The following is a 23,425-nucleotide window of genomic DNA, read 5'->3' on the forward strand; positions in this document are numbered from 1 at the left end:
TACAGTAGGCCATTTTTTTTTTTTTACGATAGTGAATATTTGACAGGTAGGCGCGGCCAAAGCAGACAGGAAAATATGAATTATGTCCCTCCCTCAAGATAACAAAAGCTCCTGGGTTGGTATAGGCTAAACCTATAAGTAGGCTATTTTCGGATTCGAAGGAGACACATGGAATAATCTTACAACACATGTAACTACTCTTGAAAGGGATATTGACATTTGAAACTGTCAGGAAGTTGCTGTTGGGTTGTTTTGAGCAATACCGATAATCACAATTTAAATGCACTGGAAAAGTGAACAGAAATTAGAATGTTGCAATGTTGTTGATGAGAATGAAAACGGTTCCAACGATGGGGTAAGTTCTGTTTTTCTAGCCTAGGACTAACCTACTTAAAAAAGAAAAGGATGCGTCAAAGATTCTGCTTTCATCGGAACAAGTATTGTGCCATCCTTTCAGGGCAGCCTGCAAAGATATAGCCATAGGTTTATTATAAAAAAGTGCGGAGAATGATAACAAAAGGGGTTGAAATAGAATTGCTTGAAATTACTTTACCAATTATACCTGTCAATATTATATTGTATGTCTTATATAGCGGCAGGTTCAGTGTTTTCACTTCCTAAATATTCAGCAATTAAGGCTGAAGTAGTTAATGAGACCTCTTCACCTTTAGGTTGTCCCGTGCAAACGTTTGTGTCAAAATTAATTGGTGTTATTAAATAAATCAATTCCCTTTCCCTGTCTACCTCGCGCTCGTTTTGATTGACATGCGAAATTGATACGTTGGGGAGTCAACCGATGTACTAAGCAGTTCAGAATCCCCAAATGCAAATCTCAAGAGCATAATGCACATTTGATAACTATTACCTCAAGTGTCGCCTGTTGTTTGAAAGTAATGACTATCCTTCCCTTTTTAAATGTCATTTTGATAATCGCTGGGGTAGTCATGTTAAAAGGTGAAGAGGATGATAGTTATGGGATGTAGCTTGGGGAGTTTTTTTTAAAGCGGCTGAGCGTGACAGACAAAAAAACCCTGTTCCTCTAGCTTGTCGTCATGTGTGAAGATTGCAAAGGCGACGCAGAGGTTATCCGCAGGTGGAGAGAGGGCAGGAGAGAAATTCTAATGGTAACATTTCCTAATTTGATCTAATGAATAATTTAAAAACGTTCTAAAAAATTCACCATGCATTAGGCTACTCACATGCGATTATGTTTAAGTTATAAAGGTAGAGAGGTTTGTTTGTTTTGTTTCAACCACATGAGCCTGTCAAAATCTTTAAAAAAGGCATTTTGCAAATAATAATAATAATTCGAATGGACCGGATAACCTGAGTAATTGGCGTCAATGCGTGATTTGCGCCAAAGTTTTTGTTAGCACCTGTATAAAGTAGGATTCGGCAGAACATGGTCTTAACTGCGGTATGTTTTTCATTTCAGGGTACACCGGTGGAAGTTTTGGATGACGATTCCTGCTCGCTCGGCTCATCCTCCCCGTCGCTACAGGCGATGGTATCTGCACCTCTGTTGGGTAGAACTGTTTGTGCAAGTTGCAGTGAGGACATTTTGGATAAATACTTGCTGAAGGTAAAATTTGTGATTGCATCTTGTTTAAACGTTTCAAATTTTTTAGGGGTGTTCATTTTCGTGCATAGCTTGTACCTTTTGTATTGATTTTAGTCGACTTACTGTACAACAATAGGCTATTTTGCATTAGCATTAGCCTACTACTAAATAATGTCAGAATATTCTTGTTATTTCATTATTGTATGTTTTTTTCATAGGTTAACGACTTGTGCTGGCATGTGCGTTGTCTCTCCTGTAGTGTGTGCCAAATATCGCTTGGAAGTCATACAAGTTGTTACATCAAAGAAAAAGAGGTCTTTTGCAAATTGGACTACTTTAGGTATTTCAAATTGTTCTTGAATCCTTCATACATATCCAATAAAATCGAGTTTAATTTTTTAACATTTAATTTAAGGCATTTTTATGCATGTGCATGTCATGGTATTTGGCTTAAATAATACATCAATAAATAAACATATTATTATCAGTTATGTGTAACACGTTATTTATAAGATTGGATAGCATGTAAAAACATTATTTTTGGGTTAACCCTTATTTTATCAGGTAAATTGACTGAGAACACATTCTCATTTACAGCAACGACCTGGGGAATAGTTACAGGGGAGAGGAGGAGGGATATGCTTTTTATGCTTTTATTTTATTTTGCATTTAATTCCACGACTAAACCACCATCTAAACAAAATGGCAAGTATTTACCTGACTTTTAAAACCTGTAGCCTATTTATTGCAGAAGATATGGAACATGGTGCGCGTGCTGCGGCCGAAATATCCACTCTACAGACTGGGTCCGCCGGGCGAAGGGCAACGTGTACCACTTGGCGTGTTTCGCCTGTTTCTCCTGTAAGAGGCAGCTGTCCACGGGGGAAGAGTTTGCCCTGGTGGAGGAGAAGGTGCTGTGTCGTGTCCACTACGACTGTATGCTGGACAACCTGAAACGCGCCGTGGAGAAAGGTGAGCATGCTGCAGCGGAGTAATACAAATATTAGCACAATTTATGCCGGTATAGCGACCTGAAATATGATAGAAAATAAATCGAATAACTCATAATAATATGCAGCAATCTTTGTCAATTAAAACATATACTAATGATTATTTATTATCAACATAGGTGAAGTGGAGCCTAAATATGTAGTCCTAACAAAATAGATAATGTTGAAAGTGTTTCTTAAATTTCTGATATTTGCAAAGTTCCTGAATATACCCATGCTTAATGTGGTGTCTGGACAACTACTGCACCAGAAGCTCCTAACTTTTCAACTATGTGTATTGGATATGTTTGTTAATACGTTCTGGAAGCCACTGAGAAAACAACAATAGGATGAATGCATTATCTTTCATTAATATGTTCTAGTCAAATTGATCATAGATATGTATACTTTTTTACTGTACTGTAAAATACATAAACCAAAAGATAAATCCCCTTGACATTTGATAATAAAACAGACTACATTAGATTGTCAATTGATTGAAAGAAACAAAAACAAAAAACAACAACTATTGTCTCTGATAGGGAACAAAAGTAACTTCCCATTTCTCAGATAAGAAGCCATTTGGTGTATAGATGTCAATAAACAAGATGTCATATTAATGTCTAATGCTTGCCATGTCGAGTATCATGATTATGAGCTCATTAATTAAGAAGATCCATCATGTTATTTCAGGAACTGGTGTGAACCTAGAGGGGGCGATGCCAACAGAACAGGAAGTGAATCAGCCCAAGCCGTCGAAAAGAGCGCGCACCAGCTTCACCGCTGACCAATTACAGGTGAGTATCACTGTCCTGTCGATCTCTCCCAAACATAGCCACAATATATAATTGTCAATAATGTCTGACTGTTCCCAGCCAATGGGTTCAGGCCAAGTGAGGAACAATGGATGACCACATGTGATTGACCTGTGATTGACCTCTTAGACCTTATGACCCCTCCAGGTGATGCAGGCCCAGTTTGCCCAGGACAACAACCCAGATGCCCAGACTCTGCAGAAGCTGGCAGAGCAGACAGGCCTGAGTAGGAGAGTCATACAGGTTAGATATTCATACACAGTTCGAATCAACACATGCCTTAATCAGCATAGGACATTACTGAATTTCTGCAGTTAATTTGTAATATTTTTGAGGATTTGTTGTGTTGAAAAACAACAACTCTAAAACTCTAAAAACACCCCCTTGGTTTCCTGAAATCTCCTCAAAAACAGCATTCTGGGATGGGTACATCTGTTTACCAAAACAAGTGGTGGGGTGCCACTTTGTTGTTGTTTGAATTCCAGATTTCCACTTTAACCCTCATACTACCAACATCTTTTACATAAATGGATTACCAACTAGGGTCATTTTGACCCCAAGAAGAAACTACAGGAAAAAGCAGCAATCATAGCAAAATGTCAACTTAATTCATATCAAAACACCATTAGACATGTAAATAATTTTATCTGAAATAAAAAACGAATATAAACAGACTGTTATTTTAGCAAAATTACAGTTAATTAGTATATTTTGTTAAACAAAAAACAAAAACATATAAAAATAATATATATATATATATATATATATACAGTACAAGTCAAAAGTTTGGACACACTGACTCATTCAAGGGTTTTTCTTTATTTGTACTATTTTCTACATTGTAGAATAATAGTGAAGACATCAAAACTATGAAATAACACATATGGAATCATGTAGTAACCAAAAAAGTGTTAAACAAATCAGAATATATTTTATATTTGAGATTCTTCAAATAGCCACCCTTTGCCTTTATGACAGCTTTGCACATTCTTGGCATTCTCTCAACCAGCTTCACCTGGAATGCTTTTCCAACAGTCTTGAAGGAGTTCCCACATATGCTGAGCACATGTTGGCTGATTTTCTTCACTCTGCCGTCCGACTCATCCCAAACCATCTCAATTGGGTTGAGGTCGGGGGATTGTGGAGGCCAGGTCATCTGATGCAGCACTCCATCACTCTCCTTCTTGGTCAAATAGCCCTTACACAGCCTTGAGGTGTGTTGGGTCATTGTCCTGTTGAAAAACAAATTATAGTCCCACTAAGCCCAAACCAGATGGGTTGGCGTATCGCTGCAGAATGCTGTGGTAGCCATGCTGGTTAAGTGTGCCTTGAATTCTAAATAAATCACAGACAGTGTCACCAGCAAAGCACCCCCACACCATAACACCTCCTCCTCCATGCTTTACGGTGGGAAATATACATGCGGAGATCATCCATTCACCCACACCGCGTCTCACAAAGACACAGCGGTTGGAACCAAAAATCTCCAATTTGGACTCCAGACCAAATGACACATTTCCACCGGTCTAATGTCCATTGCTCGTGTTTCTTGGCCCAAGCAGGTCTCTTATTATTGGTGTCTTTTAGTAGTGGTTTCTTTGCAGCAATTCGACCATGAAGGCCTGATTCACACAGTCTCCTCTGCAGTTGATGTTGAGATGTGTCTCTTACTTGAACTCTGTGAAGCATTTATTTGGGCTGCAATCTGAGGTGCAGTTAACTCTAATGAACTTATCCTCTGCAGCAGAGGTAACTCTGGGTCTTCCTTTCCTGTGGCGGTCCTCATGAGAGCCAGTTTCATCATAGCGCTTGATGGTTGTTGCGACTGCGCTTGAAAAAACGTTCAAAGTTCTTGACATTTTCCGGATTGACTGTGCTTCATGTCTTAAAGTAATGATGGACTGTCGTTTCTATTTGCTTATTTGAGCTGTTCTTGCCATAATATGGACTTGGTCTTTTACCAAATAGGGCTATCTTCTGTATACCACCTCTACCTTGTCACAACACAACTGATTGGCTCAAACGCATTAAGAAGGAAAGAAATTCCACAAATTAACTTTTAACAAGGCACACCTGTTAATAGAAATGCATTCCAGGTGACTACCTCATGAAGCTGGTTGAGAGAATGCCAAGAGAGTGCAAAGCTGTCCTCAAGGCAAAGGGTGGCTACTTTGAAGAATCTCAAATATAAAATATATTTTGATTTGTTTAACACTTCTTTGGTTACTACATGATTCCATATGTATTATTTCATAGTTGTGATGTCTTCACTATTATTCTACAATGTAGAACATAGTAAAAATAAAGAAAAACCCTGGAATGAGGAGGTGTGTCCAAACTTTTGACTGGTACTATATATATAATATTTCCAAAGTACAATCCACATACAGTGCCTTCAGAAAGTATTCACACCCCTTGACCCTTTCCACATTTTGTTGTGTTACAAAGTGGGATTAAACTTGATTTGATTGTCATTTTCTGTCAACGATCTACACAGAATACAATCTAATGTCAAAGTGGAAGAAAAATCCTAACATTTGTAAACAATTAATGAAAAATAAAACACTAATTTATCTTGATTAGATAGGGATTCAACCCCTTGAGTCAATACATGTTAGAATCACCTTTGTCAGCGATTACAGCTGTGAGTCATTCTGGGTAAGTCTCTAAGAGCTTTGCACACCTGGATTGTGCAACATTTGCCCTTTATTATTTTCTAAATTCTTCAAACTCTGTCACATTGGTTGTTGATCATTGCTAGAAAACCATTTTCAGATCTCGCCATATGTTTTTAAGCCTATTTAAGTCAAAAATGTAACTGTGGGGTACAGAGATAAGGTAGTCTTTAAAAAATAATGTTAAACACTATTATTGCACACAGAGGGAGTCCATGCAACTTATTATGTGACTTGTTAAGCACATTTTTACTCCTGAACTTATTTAGGCTTGCCATAACAAAGGGGTGGAATACTTATTGACTCAAGATAATTCCACTTTGACACTATGGGGTATTGTGTGTAGGCCAGTAACAAAAAAATCTCAATTTGATCCATTTTAAATTCAGGCTGTAACACAACACCAGCCCTCCTGTAGCTCAGTTGGTAGAGCAGGGCACTTGCAACGCCAGGGTTGTGGGTTTGATTCCCACGGGGGCCAGTATGAAAAATGTATGCACTAACTGTAAGTCGCTCTGGATAAGAGCGTCTGCTAAATGACAAAAATGTAAAAAAAAAAAAAATGTGGAAAAAGTCAATGGGTGTGAATACTTTCTGAAGGCACTGTCAGTACTAAAAAAACAGATTTACGATCATTTCATTGTAGTATCATTTTGTTTTTAGAATTTGTAAGTAAATACAAATGACGTCATATTTACAGTGAGGGAAAAAAGTATTTGATCCCCTGCTGATTTTGAACGTTTGCCCACTGACAAAGACATGATCAGTCTATAATTTTAATGGTAGGTTTATTTGAACAGTGAAAGACAGAATAACAACAAAAAAATCCAGAAAAACGCATGTCTAAAATGTTATAAATTGATTTGCATTTTAATGAGGGAAATAAGTATTTGACCCCTCTGCAAAACATGACTTAGTACTTGGTGGCAAAACCCTTGTTGGCAATCACAGAGGTCAGACGTTTCTTGTAGTTGGCCACCAGGTTTGCACACATCTCAGGAGGGATTTTGTTCCACTCCTCTTTGCAGATGTTCTCCAAGTCATTAAGGTTTCTGGAGACTGGCTAGGCCACTCAAGGACCTTAATGTGCTTCTTCTTGAGCAACTCCTTTGTTGCCTTGGCCATGTGTTTTGGGTCATTGTCATGCTGGAATACCCATCCACAACCCATTTTCAATGCCCTGGCTGAAGGAAGGAGGTTCTCACCCAAGATTTGATGGTACATGGCCCCGTCCATTGTCCCTTTGATGCGGTGAAGTTGTCCTGAAATACACCCCCAAAGCATAATGTTTCCACCTCCATGTTTTACGGTGGGGATGGTGTTCTTGGGGTCATAGGCAGCATTCCTCCTCCTCCAAACACGGCGAGTTGAGTTGATGCCAAAGAGCTCCATTTTGGTCTCATCTGACCACAACACTTTCACCCAGTTTTCCTCTGAAACATTCAAATGTTCATTGGCAAACTTCAGACGGGCCTGTATATGTGCTTTCTTGAGCAGGGGGACCTTGCGGGCGCTGCAGGATTTCAGTCCTTCACGGCGTAGTGTGTTACCAATTGTTTTCTTGGTGACTATGGTCCCAGCTGCCTTCAGATCATTGACAAGATCCTCCCGTGTAGTTCTGGGCTGATTCCTCACCGTTCTCATGATCATTGCAACTCCACAAGGTGAGATCTTGCATGGAGCCGCAGGCCGAGGGAGATTGACAGTTCTTTTGTGTTTCTTCCATTTGCGAATAATCGCACCAACTGTTGTCACCTTCTCACCAAGCTGCTTGGCGATGATCTTGTAGCCCATTCCAGCCTTGTGTAGGTCTACAATCTTGTCCCTGACATCCTTGGAGATCTCTTTGGTCTTGGCCATGGTGGAGAGTTTGGAATCTGATTGATTGATTGCTTCTGTGGACAGGTGTCTTTTATACAGGTAACAAACGGAGATTAGGAGCACTCCCTTTAAGAGTGTGCTCCTAATCTCAGCTCGTTACCTGTATAAAAGACACCTGGGAGCCAGAAATCTTTCTGATTGAGAGGGGGTCAAATAGTTATTTCCCTCATTAAAATGCAAATCAATTTATAACATTTTTGACATGCGTCTTCCTGGATTTTTTTGTTGTTATTCTGTCTCTCACTGTTCAAATAAACCTACCATTAAAATTATAGACTGATCATTTCTTTGTCAGTGGGCAAACGTACAAAATCAGCAGGGGATCAAATACTTTTTTCCCTCACTGAATGTGGTAAAACCGACACCAAAATTTAAAAGATACTTCATTTTATTGACAAACATTTATTTATCCATTGATCCTGAGAGACAACGACCATAAATATGGTGTAGTTTTCTTTAATTACTTACCCCGACAGCCAGCATTAGCATCTCTGCTAGTGAAACAATGGGAGTGGTAGTACCTACAGCAGGATGCTTCAAAAAGCATGCCCAAATCCTCAAAGTCACTTCAAACCAAATGTTATAGCAAGCAAGCCAAATACCATAACAAGTTGCACATATAGAATCTTGGAGGATATTATAGGAATTCTGGTATTTATATAACATTTCCAGAAGAATAACTTTTTTTCAGAGAGTACACACCAATACAGCACTATGTACAGTGCATTCGGAAAGTATTCAGATCCCTTGACCTTTTCCACATTTTGCTACGTTACAGCCTTATTCTAAAATGTATTAAATATGTTTTCCCCCTCATCAATCTACACACAATACCCCATAATGACAAAGCAAAAACAGGTAAATTTTTTTGCAAATGTATTCAAAATAAAAAACGGAAATATAACATTTACATAAGTATTCAGACCCTTTCCTATGAGACTCGAAATTGAGCTCAGGTGCATCCTGTTTCCATTGATCATCCTTGAGATGTTTCTACAACTTTATTGGAGTCCACCTGTGGTAAATTCAATTGATTACATAAGCTGCTCCAGCTTTGCAGGTGATCTGTCTATCTGGTCAAAATCACTAATACAGGTCCCCCTCCACCCTTTGATGATACTGTATGTATAACTGAATATTATGTAAAATAAATACTTTTTTAGATTTGCCTTAGAATACCTACTTTTCAGAAAATACACACCAATACAGCTCTCTGTAGATTCAGAGTGTTTCTGAGTTCTGTATTGCAGTACTATCAAGTATTTATACCATTGGCAGACGTTGTATACCATTGGCAGATGTATATGTTTTTTAAAAGTTACTTTTTGTATTGTACACGGTCATACGATACGTGGTATAGAAAAGTACAATCTCAGGCGAGATGACATGGTGTGCTATATCTCGGCAGATGATCGGTCTATCTGGTCAAAATCACTGATACAGGTCCCCCTCCACCCTCTGGTGGTATGGATAACTTGATATTAAGTCTCCAGAGGAATCTAGATTACAATAAAGGTCCTATTAATCAAATTACTACACTCTTAGAAAAAATAGTTCCATAAGGGTTCTTTGCGGAGGGATAGGGTTCTACCAATAACCGTTTTGATCAGAATAACCCTTTTTGGAAGTCAAGGGTTCTTTGTAAGGCAAAGGGTTCTACCTAGAACCTTTAACATACTAAGAACTGTTTTTGGAAGAAAGGGTTCTTTGATGATTCTTTGGAAAGCGAGAAGGATTATTTGGAAGGGAAGAAGGGTTCTACATAGAACCATGTATAATATTTCCCAGCATGTTCTATTGCAGGGAGATTTTCTGAATTGTTTGTTTTACTGTAATATCTGTGTTTTTGCATGTACATTGATTGGTTGATTAATCTTATGCTACAGGAAGATAAAGAACATACCGTTTTCTAAACTAATCCGATCTGTTAGTAATTGGATTTATTGCACCAGTTACTGAGATGGTTGTTCCAGTTTAGATGATTTATGTAGTCTCAGTATTCAATCTTCCCTACCCTGGCAGTCATTCTGAATGCAGGTTGCGGGTGATTAACAATTCCACTTGTTGGATATCCTAACTCTGGCTGGATTCCAATAGGAATTACACATCACTTTGCAAGCCAGCATAATGTGACTTGCAGGCCTGATGTGGCCTGTAAACCAGGAGATTCATAACACCACTGTGTTAGGGTGTAACTAGGCCCTCAAAGAAACACCTTATGATATACAGTACAGTATGTAATGTATTGTCATAAATAATTCAATTTTAAAGTATATAAAAATAAAATGTATGCACTCACTAACTCTGGAAAAGAGCGTCTGCTAAATGACAAAAAAATAAGAAAAAGGCTAATAAGGCTGGTGGAACTGTTTATAGAGGGTTCTAGGAAGAACCCTCCAAATATAAAAGGGTTATCTGTAGAACCCTTCATAGAGGGTTCTAGGTAGAACCATATAAAGGGGGTTCTTTGAAGAACCCTACATATAGGGTTCCAGATAGAACCCTCTGCAAAGGGTTCTACCTAGCACCAAGAAGGGTTCCGCTATGGGGACAAACCGAAGAACCCTGTATGGTTCTACTTAGCACCTTTGTTTTTAAGAGTGTATAGGCAGAAATAGGTGCTTTTGGCTGGGGTCAAAATTACCCCAAAGGACTTCAATTTTAAAAAAAGTCCATATTGATACAGAAACACTAAACAATTATTTGGATTTATTAAGAACAAGTTGATTGACACAGTCATGAACATTTTGAATAATTGAACAAACCATCTTAAATTGACCCCAGTCGGTAGGTAGTAAGTATGAGGGTTAACACACATCAATTAAGTGTGCCACTATTGAACGCTAGTACTAAAACATGGCACTACTTACTGTATATCCATCCAGGTTTGGTTCCAGAACTGCAGAGCACGCCATAAGAAGCATGTGAGCCCCAACCACTCCTCAGCCACCCCCCTGTCCTCCCTGCAGCCCGGTCGCCACTCCCAGCCCACCCCAGCCCCAGAAGAGCTGCAGTACACAGCCTACGGCAACCCAGAGGGCTCCATGCTCACCGCGCTGCACTCCTACATCGATGGTAAGCTGAGAGATAGCCTGTGAGATGGCACCCTGGTCCCTTTATAATGCTCTACTTTTGGACCCTATGAGCCCTGGTCAAATGTAGTGCACTATAAAGTGAATAGGGTGCCATTTGGGACGCACTATAGGCTGCACCAGAGACATATAGAAAGACATACGAGTATGGCTCTGGGCTGCACTGTGTTTAGCAGTCAATTAGAGTTATAGGAGCAGTAATCTCTTCTGGACAGACTATGTAATATAAATGGTATCATTTAACATTATGTGTGTCAAAAGACTTACAAGAGACAGTATTTCCGGTGCTCTGGTTTTCTGCCACTGGTTATTTGGACATATCAGGATTGGGTGATGGTGGTGCTTAAAGTGGGAAGGGGGATTTCAAGCAATGATTTCAAGTGTAACGTTTTCGGAATGGGGGGGAACCTAATCGAGTATCTGACCCAATTACTCAAGATTTTAGTTCTGGTTTTCTGAGATTATAGAAACAGATTTAATAGAAGAGATATTAGGGCTTTGACGAAACATTCGTTTTGAATATGGGACACGTCCCTAATGGTACCATATTCCCAAGATAGTGCACTACTTTCAACCAGAGCTCTATGTGCCCTAAAAGACCAGAGTAGTGCACTATAAAGTAGTGATGGATGTATTATTTGAGTGTCTCATGCTAGTCCTCTATCTCTCCACAGTGCACTCCCCTCAGTCTATGCTGTTCCATCCCCTGCTGCCCCCCCATTCCATGGCCTCCCTGCCTGTGACCCATGCCTGAGCCACACACACACACAGGAACATGTCAATTTGCCAGAGCCTCACACACTACCAGGGATCTAGCAGGTTTCTTGGCACATTAATTAATTGTAACATTTCATGTGACTTATCACTAAAGGTCTTGTTAGAAGCCTTATCTGTCTGAAAGGAGCCCCATACACACTCAAGTTGTACAACTGATGTACAACGCATTTGTCACAAACGTTTTTTTCTCCCCCAAAAATAAAAATAATAATTACACAAGCACAGTGGTTAAGTAAACATGTTTGTGCATACACACTCTTTGTTGTATCACACAAATATGAGTTGTATCACAACCATTGTGTCATACTTTGTACATCAGCTGGATAACCTGTGTGTACATAGCTTTGTGTATTTATTGCAAAGTGCCACAGTTTGATGCCGATCTTTTATCAAAGGGGGAAAACTAGACTGCCATTGACAAACCATTGTGACGTTTATCTTAAATTATGAATTCTTTGTACATTAGTATTTGAATTATTGTTGTTTCATGTATTTATTGTATGTGATTAAGAAAATAAATGTTTATTGACAAAATTACTTTATAAAATAGTGACAGTTTCTACTCACATCAACAACCAACAGTACCACAATGCAGCAAAGCAAAATGGAAAAATGGGTTCAGTCAATGTCATAAATGTAATGTTTATTTTTTAAGAATGATAAATGGCATGGAATGCACCTCAAAAATAATTAATAAGTCAGGAATGGTTGATTAGCATCAATTTATTTAAAAAATGAAAGCAAACCCCAATCAAATATTATTGTGATTAAATAATATGCATATATAAAGTCCAAATATGCCAAATTCTTTACATTTTAAAAATACATTTCTGAACGATGTTAGGAATCTACCATTGGTGAGAGGTCACAGACAAGTCAAAATGAATTTATTCTCTCCGCAAGAGGCTTTTAGCTTCTTGTCACTGTGCTGTTTGTAATCTGTCCTTGCGTTGTCCTTGAGAGGCAGAGGGAAACTAAGGCACACACTAACTCACCATGAGCTTTTACTTGTGTCTACTTGTTGTCTGTGGTAAAACAAAATAATTCACTTCCCAAAGAGGGAGGGATTCTTCTTATTTACCTCCTTATCTGATTTGTCAAAGGTACAGCATTCTACCACATGGCGATGGAAATTAGTGGGTGAGTAGAAAGATAAATGACTACATACTGTATATTCTTTTGTCATCTTGTGCCTTCAGAAAGTATTGACACCCCTTGCCTTTTCCACATTTTGTTGTGTTACAGCCTGAATGTAAAATTGATTAAATGTAGATTTTGTGTCACTGGCCTACACACAATACCCCATAATGTCAAAGTGGACTTTTTTACTAATTAATAAAAATTGAAAAGCTGAAATGTCTTGAGTCAATAAGTATTCAACTCCTAAAGTTCAGGAGTAAAAATACTTTACTGACTACCTCATCTCTGTACCCACACATACAATTATCTTTAAGATCCCTCAGTCGAGCAGTTACATTTGTTTTTGTTTTAACTGAGTCCGCAACTCCCGTGCGGACTCAGGAGCGGCGAAGGTCGAGAGCCATGCGTCCTCCGAAAACACTACCCCGCCAAGCCGCACTGCTTCTTGACACACTGCTCGCTTAACCCGGAAGCCAGTCGCAACAATGTGTCAGAGGGGGGCGAAGGCAGCGTGCATGCGCCCGGCCGCCACAAGGAGTCGCGAGACAAGGACATCCCAGCCGGCTAAACCCTCCCCTAACCCGGACGACGCTGGGCCAATTGTGCGCCGCCTCCCGGTCGCGGCCGGCTGCGACACCCTGGGATCGAACCCGGATCTGTAGAGACGCCTCCAGCATTGATCAGTGCCTTAGACCGCTGCGCCACTCGGAAGGCCCTCAAGCAGTTAATTTCAAACACAGATTCAATCACAAAGACCATGGAGGTTTTCAAATGCCTTGCAGAGAAGGGCACCTATTGGTAGATAGGTAAACATGTAAAATAAAGCAGACATTGAATATCCCTTTGAGCATGGTGAAGTTATTCATTACACTTTGGATGGTGTATCAATACACCCAGTCACTACAAAGATACAGGCATCCTTCCTAACTCAGTGGCCGGAGAGAAAGGAAACCGCTAGGAATTTCACCATGAGGCCAATGGTGACTTTAAAACAGTTACAGAGTTTAATGGCTGTGATTGGAGAAAACTGAGGATGGATCAACAACATTGTAGTTACTCCACAATACTAACCTAAATGACAGAGTGAAAAGAAGGAAGCTTGTACAGAATACAAATATTCCAAAACATGCATCCTGTTTACAATCAGACACTTAAATAAAACGGCAAAAAATGTGGCAAAGAAATGTACTTCATGTCCTGAATACAAAGCGTTGTTTGCGGAAAATCCAACACAGCACATCACGGAGTACCAGTCTACATATCTTCAAGCATGGTGGTGGCTGCATCATGTTATGGGTATGCTTGTCATTGGCAAGGATTAGGGAGTTATTTTTGTTGATAAAAAGAAATGGAATAGAGATAAGCACAGGCAAAATCCTAGAGGAAAACCTGGTTCAGTCTACTTTCCAACAGACTGGGAGATTGGGAAACAAATGAACCTTTCAGCAAGACAATAACCTAAAACACAAGGCCAAATATACACTAGAGTTGCTTACCAAGATTACATTGAATGTTCCTGAGTGGCCTAGTTACAGTTTCAACTTCAATGGGCTTGAAAATCTATGGCAAGACTTGGAAATGGCTGTCTAGCAACGGTCAACAACCAACTTGACAGAGCTTGAAGAATTTTGCAAATATTGTACAATCTAGGTGTGCAAAGCTCTTAGAGACTTACCCAGAAAGACTCACAGCTGTAATCACTGCCAAAGGTGATTCTAACATGTATTGACTCAGGGGGTTGAATACTTATCTAATGAAGATATATTAGTGTTTTATTTTTCATGAATATTCTACAAATGTTTTAATTTTTCTTCCACTTTGACATTACAGATGCTTTTGTGTAGTTGACAAAAATTACAATTAAATCCATTTGAATTCCACTTTGTAACACAACAAAAGGTGGAAAAAGTCAAGGGGTGTGAATACTTTCTGAAGGCACTGTACATACTTTAGCATATGCATAGTCATAAATAGTTTATTGGCATCATTCCATTATAGTGGGACTGTTCTTTCATGGCAATAATAGGGAGACAAGAAAACACAGTGCATCTGTAACAATCCATTCAAATTATTATCTGATATGCATTACTTCCATATTTTCATGTTACATGATTTTACATTTACGTCATTTAGCAGACGCTCTTATCCAGAGCGACTTACATTATTTATTTATTTTTTCATACCCCCTGTGAGAATCGAACCCACAACCCTGGCGTTGCAAACGCCATGCTCTATCAACTGAGCTACATCCCTGCCGGCCATTCCCTCCCCTACCCTGGACGACGCTGGGCCAATTGCGCGCCGCCCCATGGGTCTCCCGGTCACGGCCGGCTACGACAGTGCCTGGATTCGAACCAGGATCTCTAGTGGCACAGCTAGCACTGCGATGCAGTGCCTTAGACCACTGATCATAAAGTTGTTGTGCCCTAACACAGGTCGGATTTTAAAAAACAAAAATGGTATGGCAGTGATGCCACTATGGGACAGACATAGTAAGGCCACATTATCTGTCCCCACAGTGCTGCTGCACAAAGAAGGAATGGGATGAAGCCTTTAGACCAAAAACCTTGAATGACATACAAGAGGGAATGGGGCCAAACATAATTTGTAACACAGTGTGATTTATGGTCATTGGTGGCCAGAATCCAATACATACAGGTAATTGTCCTTGAAGGCTGCATTCCTGCTGATTTCTGTTGCTCTTTGGCACTTACTTAGGCACCTAATTGTAGGGCTATTAAATTTTTAGTCATTTAGCAGACGCTCTTATCCAGAGCGATTTACAGTTAGTGAGTGCATAATTTTTTTTCATACTGGCCCCCCGTGGGAATCGCACCCACAACCCTGGCGTTGCAAGCGCCATGCTCTACCAATTGAGCTACAGGAGGCCTATTACATACATACAATTGGAAAAGTTAGAAGGTTGAGACAAAGAGAAATTAGCACAATTGACAATGTATGGCAAATAGCTTTCTCAATAGGAGAAAATAAAAGATAATGCTCCAAGGAGCTTGAAGAGCATAATTATACATAACTGTACATGGTAACTATTTACATTTCATGTACAGTATTAACCCGAGCAGCCATTCACTCAGCTGTCTTGGTGTAACCTCTTGGGAGGTTTATTAAAGGCCAGTGCAGTCAACATTTTTATTTCCTGTTTTGGTGGGATGGAGTTTTGGCCTGCCTGGTGACATCACCAGGTGTCAAATTAGCTAATAGACCAATAAGAAAGAGAGTTCCAAACCTCTCTGTCAATAACAGCTGGTTTTCAGTTTTCCCCTCCCCACTCAGACCAGTCCCACAGTCCTAGCATAATTCTTGCTTGAGAAATTGCTCTTTGCTAAGAAGCAATTTTTGTTTCTCTTTGACCACTTTAATTGAAAACAATCACAGTAATGTACTTAATTGTTACCCAGAATTGATTTGATATCGGGATTAAAACGGCTGTATTGGACCTTTAAGATTTCCACGTTAAGAGTACCATCTTGTGGCTGGTTTGAGTTCCTGCATACTGAGTGACATGGGCCTGCTGACAGGTAATATGTGGAGCAACCTATTATTATACAAATATATACTTCGCTGTTCACTAAAGTAAGTGCTTCACAGTACATTGGTAAAACCAAGAACTTGCAGTTGCCTTTAAATGCATGATTTGGCCACAGTTATGCTAACCATACTGTTGTCATTGTGGATTCATGGTGATGGTTTGTTAGTACATCAAGTACTGTACGGCAAGATAAGAGAATTCCCATATTATGTCCAGAGCATAATAATAATGTCATCAAGTGCATTATGGACCAGGATTAGTATTGTCTGTCTTCCATCACTACATCACACACTGGTGCCTTCCCCATCTCCATCAACTCTCCTGCCTCTGTCTCCTCCAGTCACCCTGTATCCGTTCCTCTCTTCTCATCTTCCCTGCTATCTCTTGTCTTTCCTCCTCTTGCTGTTCTTCTTGTTGAGAATGTGTCTAAGGGTGCTGCTCATGTAGAAGGGTCTGGCAGCAGAGCCGTTGTTCACCTCCAGATCCACCACTAAGGACAGGAACACATAGCTAGTCACATACCACAGAAGCTATGTTACATACCCCTAAACTACTATTAAACATTCTCTAACACGGTCATATTCCTCCAAATCTATTTGAAATACCAAACTCATTTTTACTCTCAAACCCACTTGATCACAGCCAAACCACCTTTTATTACCTCAAACCCACTGTTTGACAACAGGTCTTCCCCAAATCCTGTGCAATACCACAAACCCAGTGTCAATGTAAATATTTCATAAACCCTCTGTTTAATACAAATGAGATATCAATTACCTAAGAGTTGTGCTATAATTGAACCATTCAAAAAAAAAAGAAGGAAAAAATAAGATTTAACATTTTCATGGAGTCATTGATACAAAAGAGTTCTCCTGTACAAAAACATTAAAAAGCCTCCAAACAGATGCGAGTTACAGTACCTAGTATTAAAAACAGCACTACTGCACGTCCATACGATTCCATATAAAATTACTAAAAATGGCTTTAACATCCTTTTATAAACGGTATTTCAAAGGTTCTCGGTGTTAGAATGTAAAACCACAAAATAATAAGAGGAACATTTTTCCACGTAGAATTAGGCACGTTTACTAGCGACTGCATTAAGAATTCCTGAAAGGTGTCAGGGTCTATTCAAATCTCATTCTTAGCATAAGCATCAATGTGTTCAGAAGTCTTGACCTCCCTTAGCCTACATTATATCTGTCATTTACAGTATATCAATGATTGTAAAACCAAACCATACTACAAGTGTCTGTGACTCTGTAGATTTATATCAAATGTCATTTATGAGTGTGTTCAGTTTATCTATGTAGCATTACACATTAAGTTTGGAATAGTGTTCTTGTGCCCAGGACTCTGTAGCAGTATCTGTAACAGTGTCAATAAATATGGTGGACCAAATGTGCCTCTTCAACTAATGTTAAGCATAAACAGCCCAAAAATTATCATGCTTTACAGAAAACCCATCTCAAGGTTATTTTCCACACATGTGCCTAAAACAGTTATTGGGTGGGGTAAAACCTCCCCCAATCCTAACCTTAACCATTGGTGAGGAAAATGCTAAACTGACTGACCCAAGATCAGCGTCTAAGAGCAACTTCACCCAAAACACCTTACATTACAGTACATATAACCATTGCACAAACACAGTAGTGTCAGAAGGGGGTGCCCTTGTACTGTATCACCCCACAACCCCATAATGTTTTTACCATCTGAAAAAGTACACCAATTGCATCCGAAATACAGAGATCTCCTTTTGCAGAATGTGTGCCTCTTGCAATGTGTTGGGCTAATGGCAATTTCACCCTCGTCACACACACACACACACACATGTCCACTGTTCTGCTGCAGCGCTCTCTACGTAAGGCACTGATCAGCAGTGTCGGCACGGCAGAGAAAGAAAGGGACAGAAGCACGACAGAGAAAAAAGGCAAGTATCAGAAGTATCAACGGCGGTGGCGGCGAGAGGGAGGAAGGTGAATAGAGCCTCGCCCTTTTCTAAACCCCACCTACATACACCACCCTCTTGGGTCCTGCCATGTCCTGCCAAGGCCTTCCTGGCCAGTCAGGAGTCCAGCCCAGCCATTAGGCCCTGCTCTAGTATGCTCCAGACCACAAACAACCCCACACATAGATAATAAATGGGTCAGTCCTTCAGTGAGTCAGTGTTCTGGCCTATCACTAGGCAGATGTTCAGTGTGGTGGCCTATCAGGAGGCAGCATAGAGCTTGGAGCCCTGCTCTCTGCGGAGGATCCTGTGCAATTGAGGGGACATGTAGAAGGGCTTGAGGGTCGAGCCATCGTTCCTCTCCAGGTCCTCACCTGAACCAGGCCCCACAGGATAGGAAGCATTGCCACAGAGGAGAAGGAGGAGAGGAGCAGACAACGTGTATGTAGGAAGGCAGAAAGAGAGAATACGAGAGAAAGGAGTTAGCAGAGCCAAACGATTTAGAAAGTCAAGCAGGAAAATTAATTAGGAGAAAAGTTTATAATGGTTTAAGTCAGCCAAAATGGCCAGTGCATTATAGCCATCTAGTTCAGTGATTAGAGTGCAGCCAAGGCAAGGTTTGACAGAGGACATGTAAATAACAGTCTCTATACAATTCAAATCGTTTAATAGTCTTCACTAGTTCTTCACTGTAAGAACATGTGATATAAATAATTTAATTGGTAAAACAATAATTACTGTGTAAAAACATCAAGCAAGAATAACCTTTTTACTGATTTATTTAAGAAAACTGTCCACCACTAATCACCACAAACATTCTAATAGGGTCATATGACATCGAGAACCTTTCAATTCACCAACAAAGTTCCAACACAAACCCTTCTGTGTCTTTGTGTGTTCACTTTGTATCATATAAACACCCTCACTCCCCAGACTGGGCTGTATTTAAAGAGATGAATGGTGTACTTACAGAAACAAAGGAATAAGGTGTCCACACACATAGCATAGACATTGAAGAAGCCATGGGCAATCAGGTAGGATCCAAATATCACCGTCTGTCAATGAGAGAACAGTTGAAGTCAGTGAACACACTTAGCAACAAGCAATGCTGACCCAAACTCTGTATGATGTATATATATTTCTTACCAGAAGGGGGACCCAGTAGTAATTTAGTGATGGCACTTCTTCTTGAATAACTGGTATCTTACGGGTGAAGAAGAAGAATGCTAGAACACCTGGGGAAAAATAACAATCACGATGAATCATGCGAATACAAATAGTGCCTTTCAAAGAGACGCCTGAACTCAAGCATGCACAGTATCACTGTTTCAAAGTACTGTTTCCCTTTTTGTATTGAGACTCATGCAGTGGTTAGACATAGTTTAGTACACCAGTGTGTGGGAAAGACAGGGAACTCACCAACACTCCCTGAAATAAGCACTTTTCCCAAGAAGAGCAGAAAGTCTGTCACCTTGTCCAGCACTGCCACCCTAAAGAGGAGGGGAAACTCATTGGAGAAGCCCAGAGGCCCAGAGAGAGACAGTAACCCCCATGACAGACAGACGGAGAGACAGACAGACAGACTCTATTCTAATGGAAACCAAGCTTTACAGTGCCTTACCTCACAACATTCCTCATCAGGAGGAAGAAAGCATCCTTAGCCGAGATGCAGAAGTTCTTCCCATATATCGCGATCTAGGGTGAGAAAGTATTCATGATTCCAACAGTTTGCGTAAAATGGTTATCAGAATGGCTTGATCTGCTGTTCTTTTATTTTATTTTATTTTTTATTTAACTAGGCAAGTCAGTTAACTCTGCACCATCCCAAACTCACCATGATGTAGGCGTTCCTGTTCATGAACTTGATGAAATGCTCCAGGCACCAGAAGCAGCATTTGAGACAGCAAATCAGGAAGCGGGCAAAAGCATTGTGAGCACCTGAAAAGACATGATGATCATCGTCATGAACTGATGGTAAAATAAATGTACACTACTGTATCTAAACATATAAAAAGGCAGTGGGTTTAGTATGAGCACAAAACCCACCTTTGAGTTTGTGATCCAGATACTCCAGAACAATGCGGAACATCTGCACTACAGCCAGGATCAGAGAGCCAAACGCCAGAGAGCCTGTGTGGTACCTGGGAGATACACCATACACTGTATGACCAAACTGTTAATGTGTGTGTTAATAAATTTAGCTTATACATCCACTATACACACACTCACTTCCCCCTTCAAATCATAGGCTTAAACACCTAAACACACTTAGAGACAGTTTCCTGGACACAAATTAAGTCTAGTCCTGGACTAGAAGGTATGCTTAATAGAGAATCTCCATTGAAATAGCTTTTTAGTGCAGGACTAGGATTCCTCCCTTAGGGGAAATCTCTCCAAGCAAGATGTACCATTATAAACTAATCCCATATGACTGAGCCAGCCTACCTTACAGCCCTACTGAAGGAGGAGAACAGTGGACAGGATGGTATATCCTGGGGCTTCCTCAGGGCCCAGTAGTAGGAGGCGAAGGCCCCGGCCAGGGTGCATTGTCCCAGGGCGATGGTGAAGTTGACCAGCCACAGGAACACCAGCAGGTTACACAGCTGCAGCACAAAGATGTAGCGGTGGTAGAGGCTCTCGCCACCGTAAAAGGCAAAGGTGCACTGGGAGCCAGGGCACACCTTGGTCACGTTGGTCTGACTGAACGTCTGGAGAGATAGGGGAAGTTATTGGGTTAGAAGGAAATGACACCCTATTCCCTATATTGAGCACTCCCTCTGGTCAGAAAGACAGAATGTAGCCAGAGCTCACAGATGTTGTCACTGGCTAGCTATTCACATCTGAATGATGTGTACTCCTATTAGGGACAATAAGCTGCTCCAATTCAGGATTTAAGGCCAACAACATACAGTCGTTTTCCATACAGCAATAACACCAATGTGATTAAGAGGAAGAGAGTAGAGAGAAAAGCGAACCTCTGGATCACAGGTGAGGTTGGCATACATGCATTTGTCCTGCGTCGACATGACCTTGTAGACAGCATCGCCAGAAGACGCCAAGAAGCTGAGGGCAAAACCAGTTAAGGGCAACACAGAGGAATGGAAGCAGAAACAAGCATCACAATTTGTACCTGCTTATGAGCCATCAATATTGGGATTTCCACTAAAGGGTCAGCAGTTTTATTAGGTTCAATTAAATTCCAGCCAGGTTCAAGTAAATTCCAATCACTATGACTCCATGGGTGATAGCTCGGAATGATTCACCTGTAGCTACAATGGGTAATGCTGCATTCAAAGATAACTGTGTAAAGAGCACACATAGTACAGTGAGGATGAGGCTGGGTAGATATATAGAGAGGATACACAGCAGTGACTGCCCAGTATGCTATGCAGATGGCCAGCAGCACAAAAGTGATGATCGGGTAGAAGAGAGTGGACATGATGTAGCCAATGGCCCTGGAGAAAAGAGAGAGAAAGAGAATGGAGAGTAGTTAGGTTAAAAGTTAGGTTAACGTTCCAACACTGAGCACACAGACGATGGGTTCATTCAAAGTGACACAACAAGAGAAGGTCAGAGTCACTCTCCTGAGAAAAGATTGCCACTCACCTGCTCCCCTCCTTCAGCAGAGCGATGGCGATGCGTACTCTCCTCCTCAGGAATATCAGGATTATTATGATGACCGCCTCAATGACCGATAGGAAGATCACTGCAATACAAATGATTACTATTAAGCAGAAAACTCGCTATTCCTCAGACCACAGCCTCTCCTGGGGTTTTCCCAATAAATTTAAGCAATACGAGGTTGCATACAGGTAACAGGAAATCCTATGGTTTCCCCATCTCTGATTGAGAAGCAAAAGCAAAACCAGCAGACAAGTCTTGCACCCAACTGCTTCACAGCAAGTTCAAGAGACTCTGCACCTTGTGATTCACACAGTAAACTGAGTTGACAGCCTTGTGCTAGGCTAGTATTTCCTGTGCTAAACAAATAGATGGGAGAAGTGGATGGCCACGCACTGAAGATGAGCCAGGTCTGACTGAGCTGCAGGTAAACTCTGAAGTCCGTCTGAAAGCCGATGTCAGAGATGGTGACATCACCATCACCGTGCGGCTTCCCTCTCAGTGTACTGAACTCCCAGTAGCAGTGCCAGATCCCTGAGAAAGGGAGAGAAGAGAGAGAGAGAGAAAGAGACGTGACAAGTTGAGATAATGTACCTGTATATCTGCAACATTTAGCTTGCCATGACAACAGAGGCGTTGGGTGACAGCTGGAAGTGAGAAGATGTGGACACTGTCTCCCACACAAATCTACATACAGTAGCGGTATGTTTACCTTAAGTACAGTATGGGCTGGTGAAGTGTGGATACCGTACTCAGGCTAAAGATGGCATTGTGCTCTTTTAGTGAGGCTAAAGTAGCTGTTGGTCAGTGGTGGAGAGTGTACTGTATTACTAACCGTAGCCCACCACAGCGATGACTCCGAAGATGATGAGCCACAGGAGCACTCCGGCTGTGAACCGCAGCAGCAGGATAAAGGCCAGGCTGACCACCATGGTTATCACCAGACCTCTAGAAACACACACACACAAACACGCCTTTATGTCAGAGTGAGGACCACAGTAAAACATATACACATACAAAAATACATGCATGAATGCACGCGGACACACGTGTTGGTCTTACATTAAGATCCAGTACCAGGAGCTGGCATAATCCTCAAAGATCTTCATGCCAACCTCCTTGGCATCTAGCAGACTGGTAATGCCACTGTGAGGGAGGGAGAGGAGAAGCGAGAGAGAAAGATTGAGAAATAAAGAATGAGAACATGCTCATTTACAGAGAGAACATTGGCCTGTGTTGTGTTACAATCACTCTCACTTGTACACACAGCACAGGGTCACGACACACTGCAGTTTATGAGGGGGCTGTACAACCCTGGGAGACGGCACAGGTTGTAGGCAGGCGTCCCTTATAAATGTGTCAAACGTCTACATTAG

At 40.8% G+C, this 23,425-nt stretch overlaps 2 protein-coding genes across 3 annotated transcripts in view; one reads left to right on the top strand and one right to left on the bottom strand.

Moving 5' to 3' along the window:
- Positions 1–280: 280 nt before the first annotated feature.
- LOC311130762 (LIM/homeobox protein Lhx8-like) lies at positions 281–11,767 on the top strand (the record flags this gene model as incomplete). The annotated part of the gene is made up of 8 exons (XM_084163555.1): positions 281–355; positions 1,436–1,582; positions 1,780–1,901; positions 2,313–2,533; positions 3,244–3,347; positions 3,513–3,608; positions 10,807–10,996; positions 11,688–11,767. The coding sequence occupies 8 exons, from the start codon at positions 281–283 to the stop codon at positions 11,765–11,767; spliced, it is 1,035 nt and encodes a 344-aa protein (XP_084019681.1).
- Positions 11,768–14,887: 3,120 nt separating this feature from the next.
- Positions 14,888–23,425, bottom strand: part of LOC311131628 (choline transporter-like protein 5-B) — a 73,722-nt gene continuing 65,184 nt past the window's right edge. The window contains exons 9-22 of one of the 2 annotated variants that reach the window (XM_084164708.1): positions 23,112–23,195; positions 22,885–22,997; positions 22,446–22,583; positions 22,035–22,134; positions 21,791–21,883; positions 21,404–21,491; positions 20,874–21,136; positions 20,475–20,569; positions 20,263–20,366; positions 20,050–20,123; positions 19,848–19,918; positions 19,575–19,663; positions 19,399–19,483; positions 14,888–16,970 (exon numbers count right to left, since the gene is read on the bottom strand). In XM_084164708.1, the coding sequence (XP_084020834.1) occupies positions 16,858–16,970; positions 19,399–19,483; positions 19,575–19,663; positions 19,848–19,918; positions 20,050–20,123; positions 20,263–20,366; positions 20,475–20,569; positions 20,874–21,136; positions 21,404–21,491; positions 21,791–21,883; positions 22,035–22,134; positions 22,446–22,583; positions 22,885–22,997; positions 23,112–23,195 (1,510 nt within the window). In that variant the 3' untranslated portion in view covers positions 14,888–16,857. Of the gene's footprint in view, positions 16,971–17,065; positions 18,803–19,398; positions 19,484–19,574; positions 19,664–19,847; positions 19,919–20,049; positions 20,124–20,262; positions 20,367–20,474; positions 20,570–20,873; positions 21,137–21,403; positions 21,492–21,790; positions 21,884–22,034; positions 22,135–22,445; positions 22,584–22,884; positions 22,998–23,111; positions 23,196–23,425 lie in introns of those variants that run through there. The other variant, XM_084164707.1, reaches the window with a different exon arrangement.

This window comes from Coregonus lavaretus (assembly GCF_964263955.1).
Source record: "Coregonus lavaretus genome assembly, chromosome: 6".
In the NCBI taxonomy this organism is placed as follows: Eukaryota; Metazoa; Chordata; class Actinopteri; order Salmoniformes; family Salmonidae; genus Coregonus; species Coregonus lavaretus.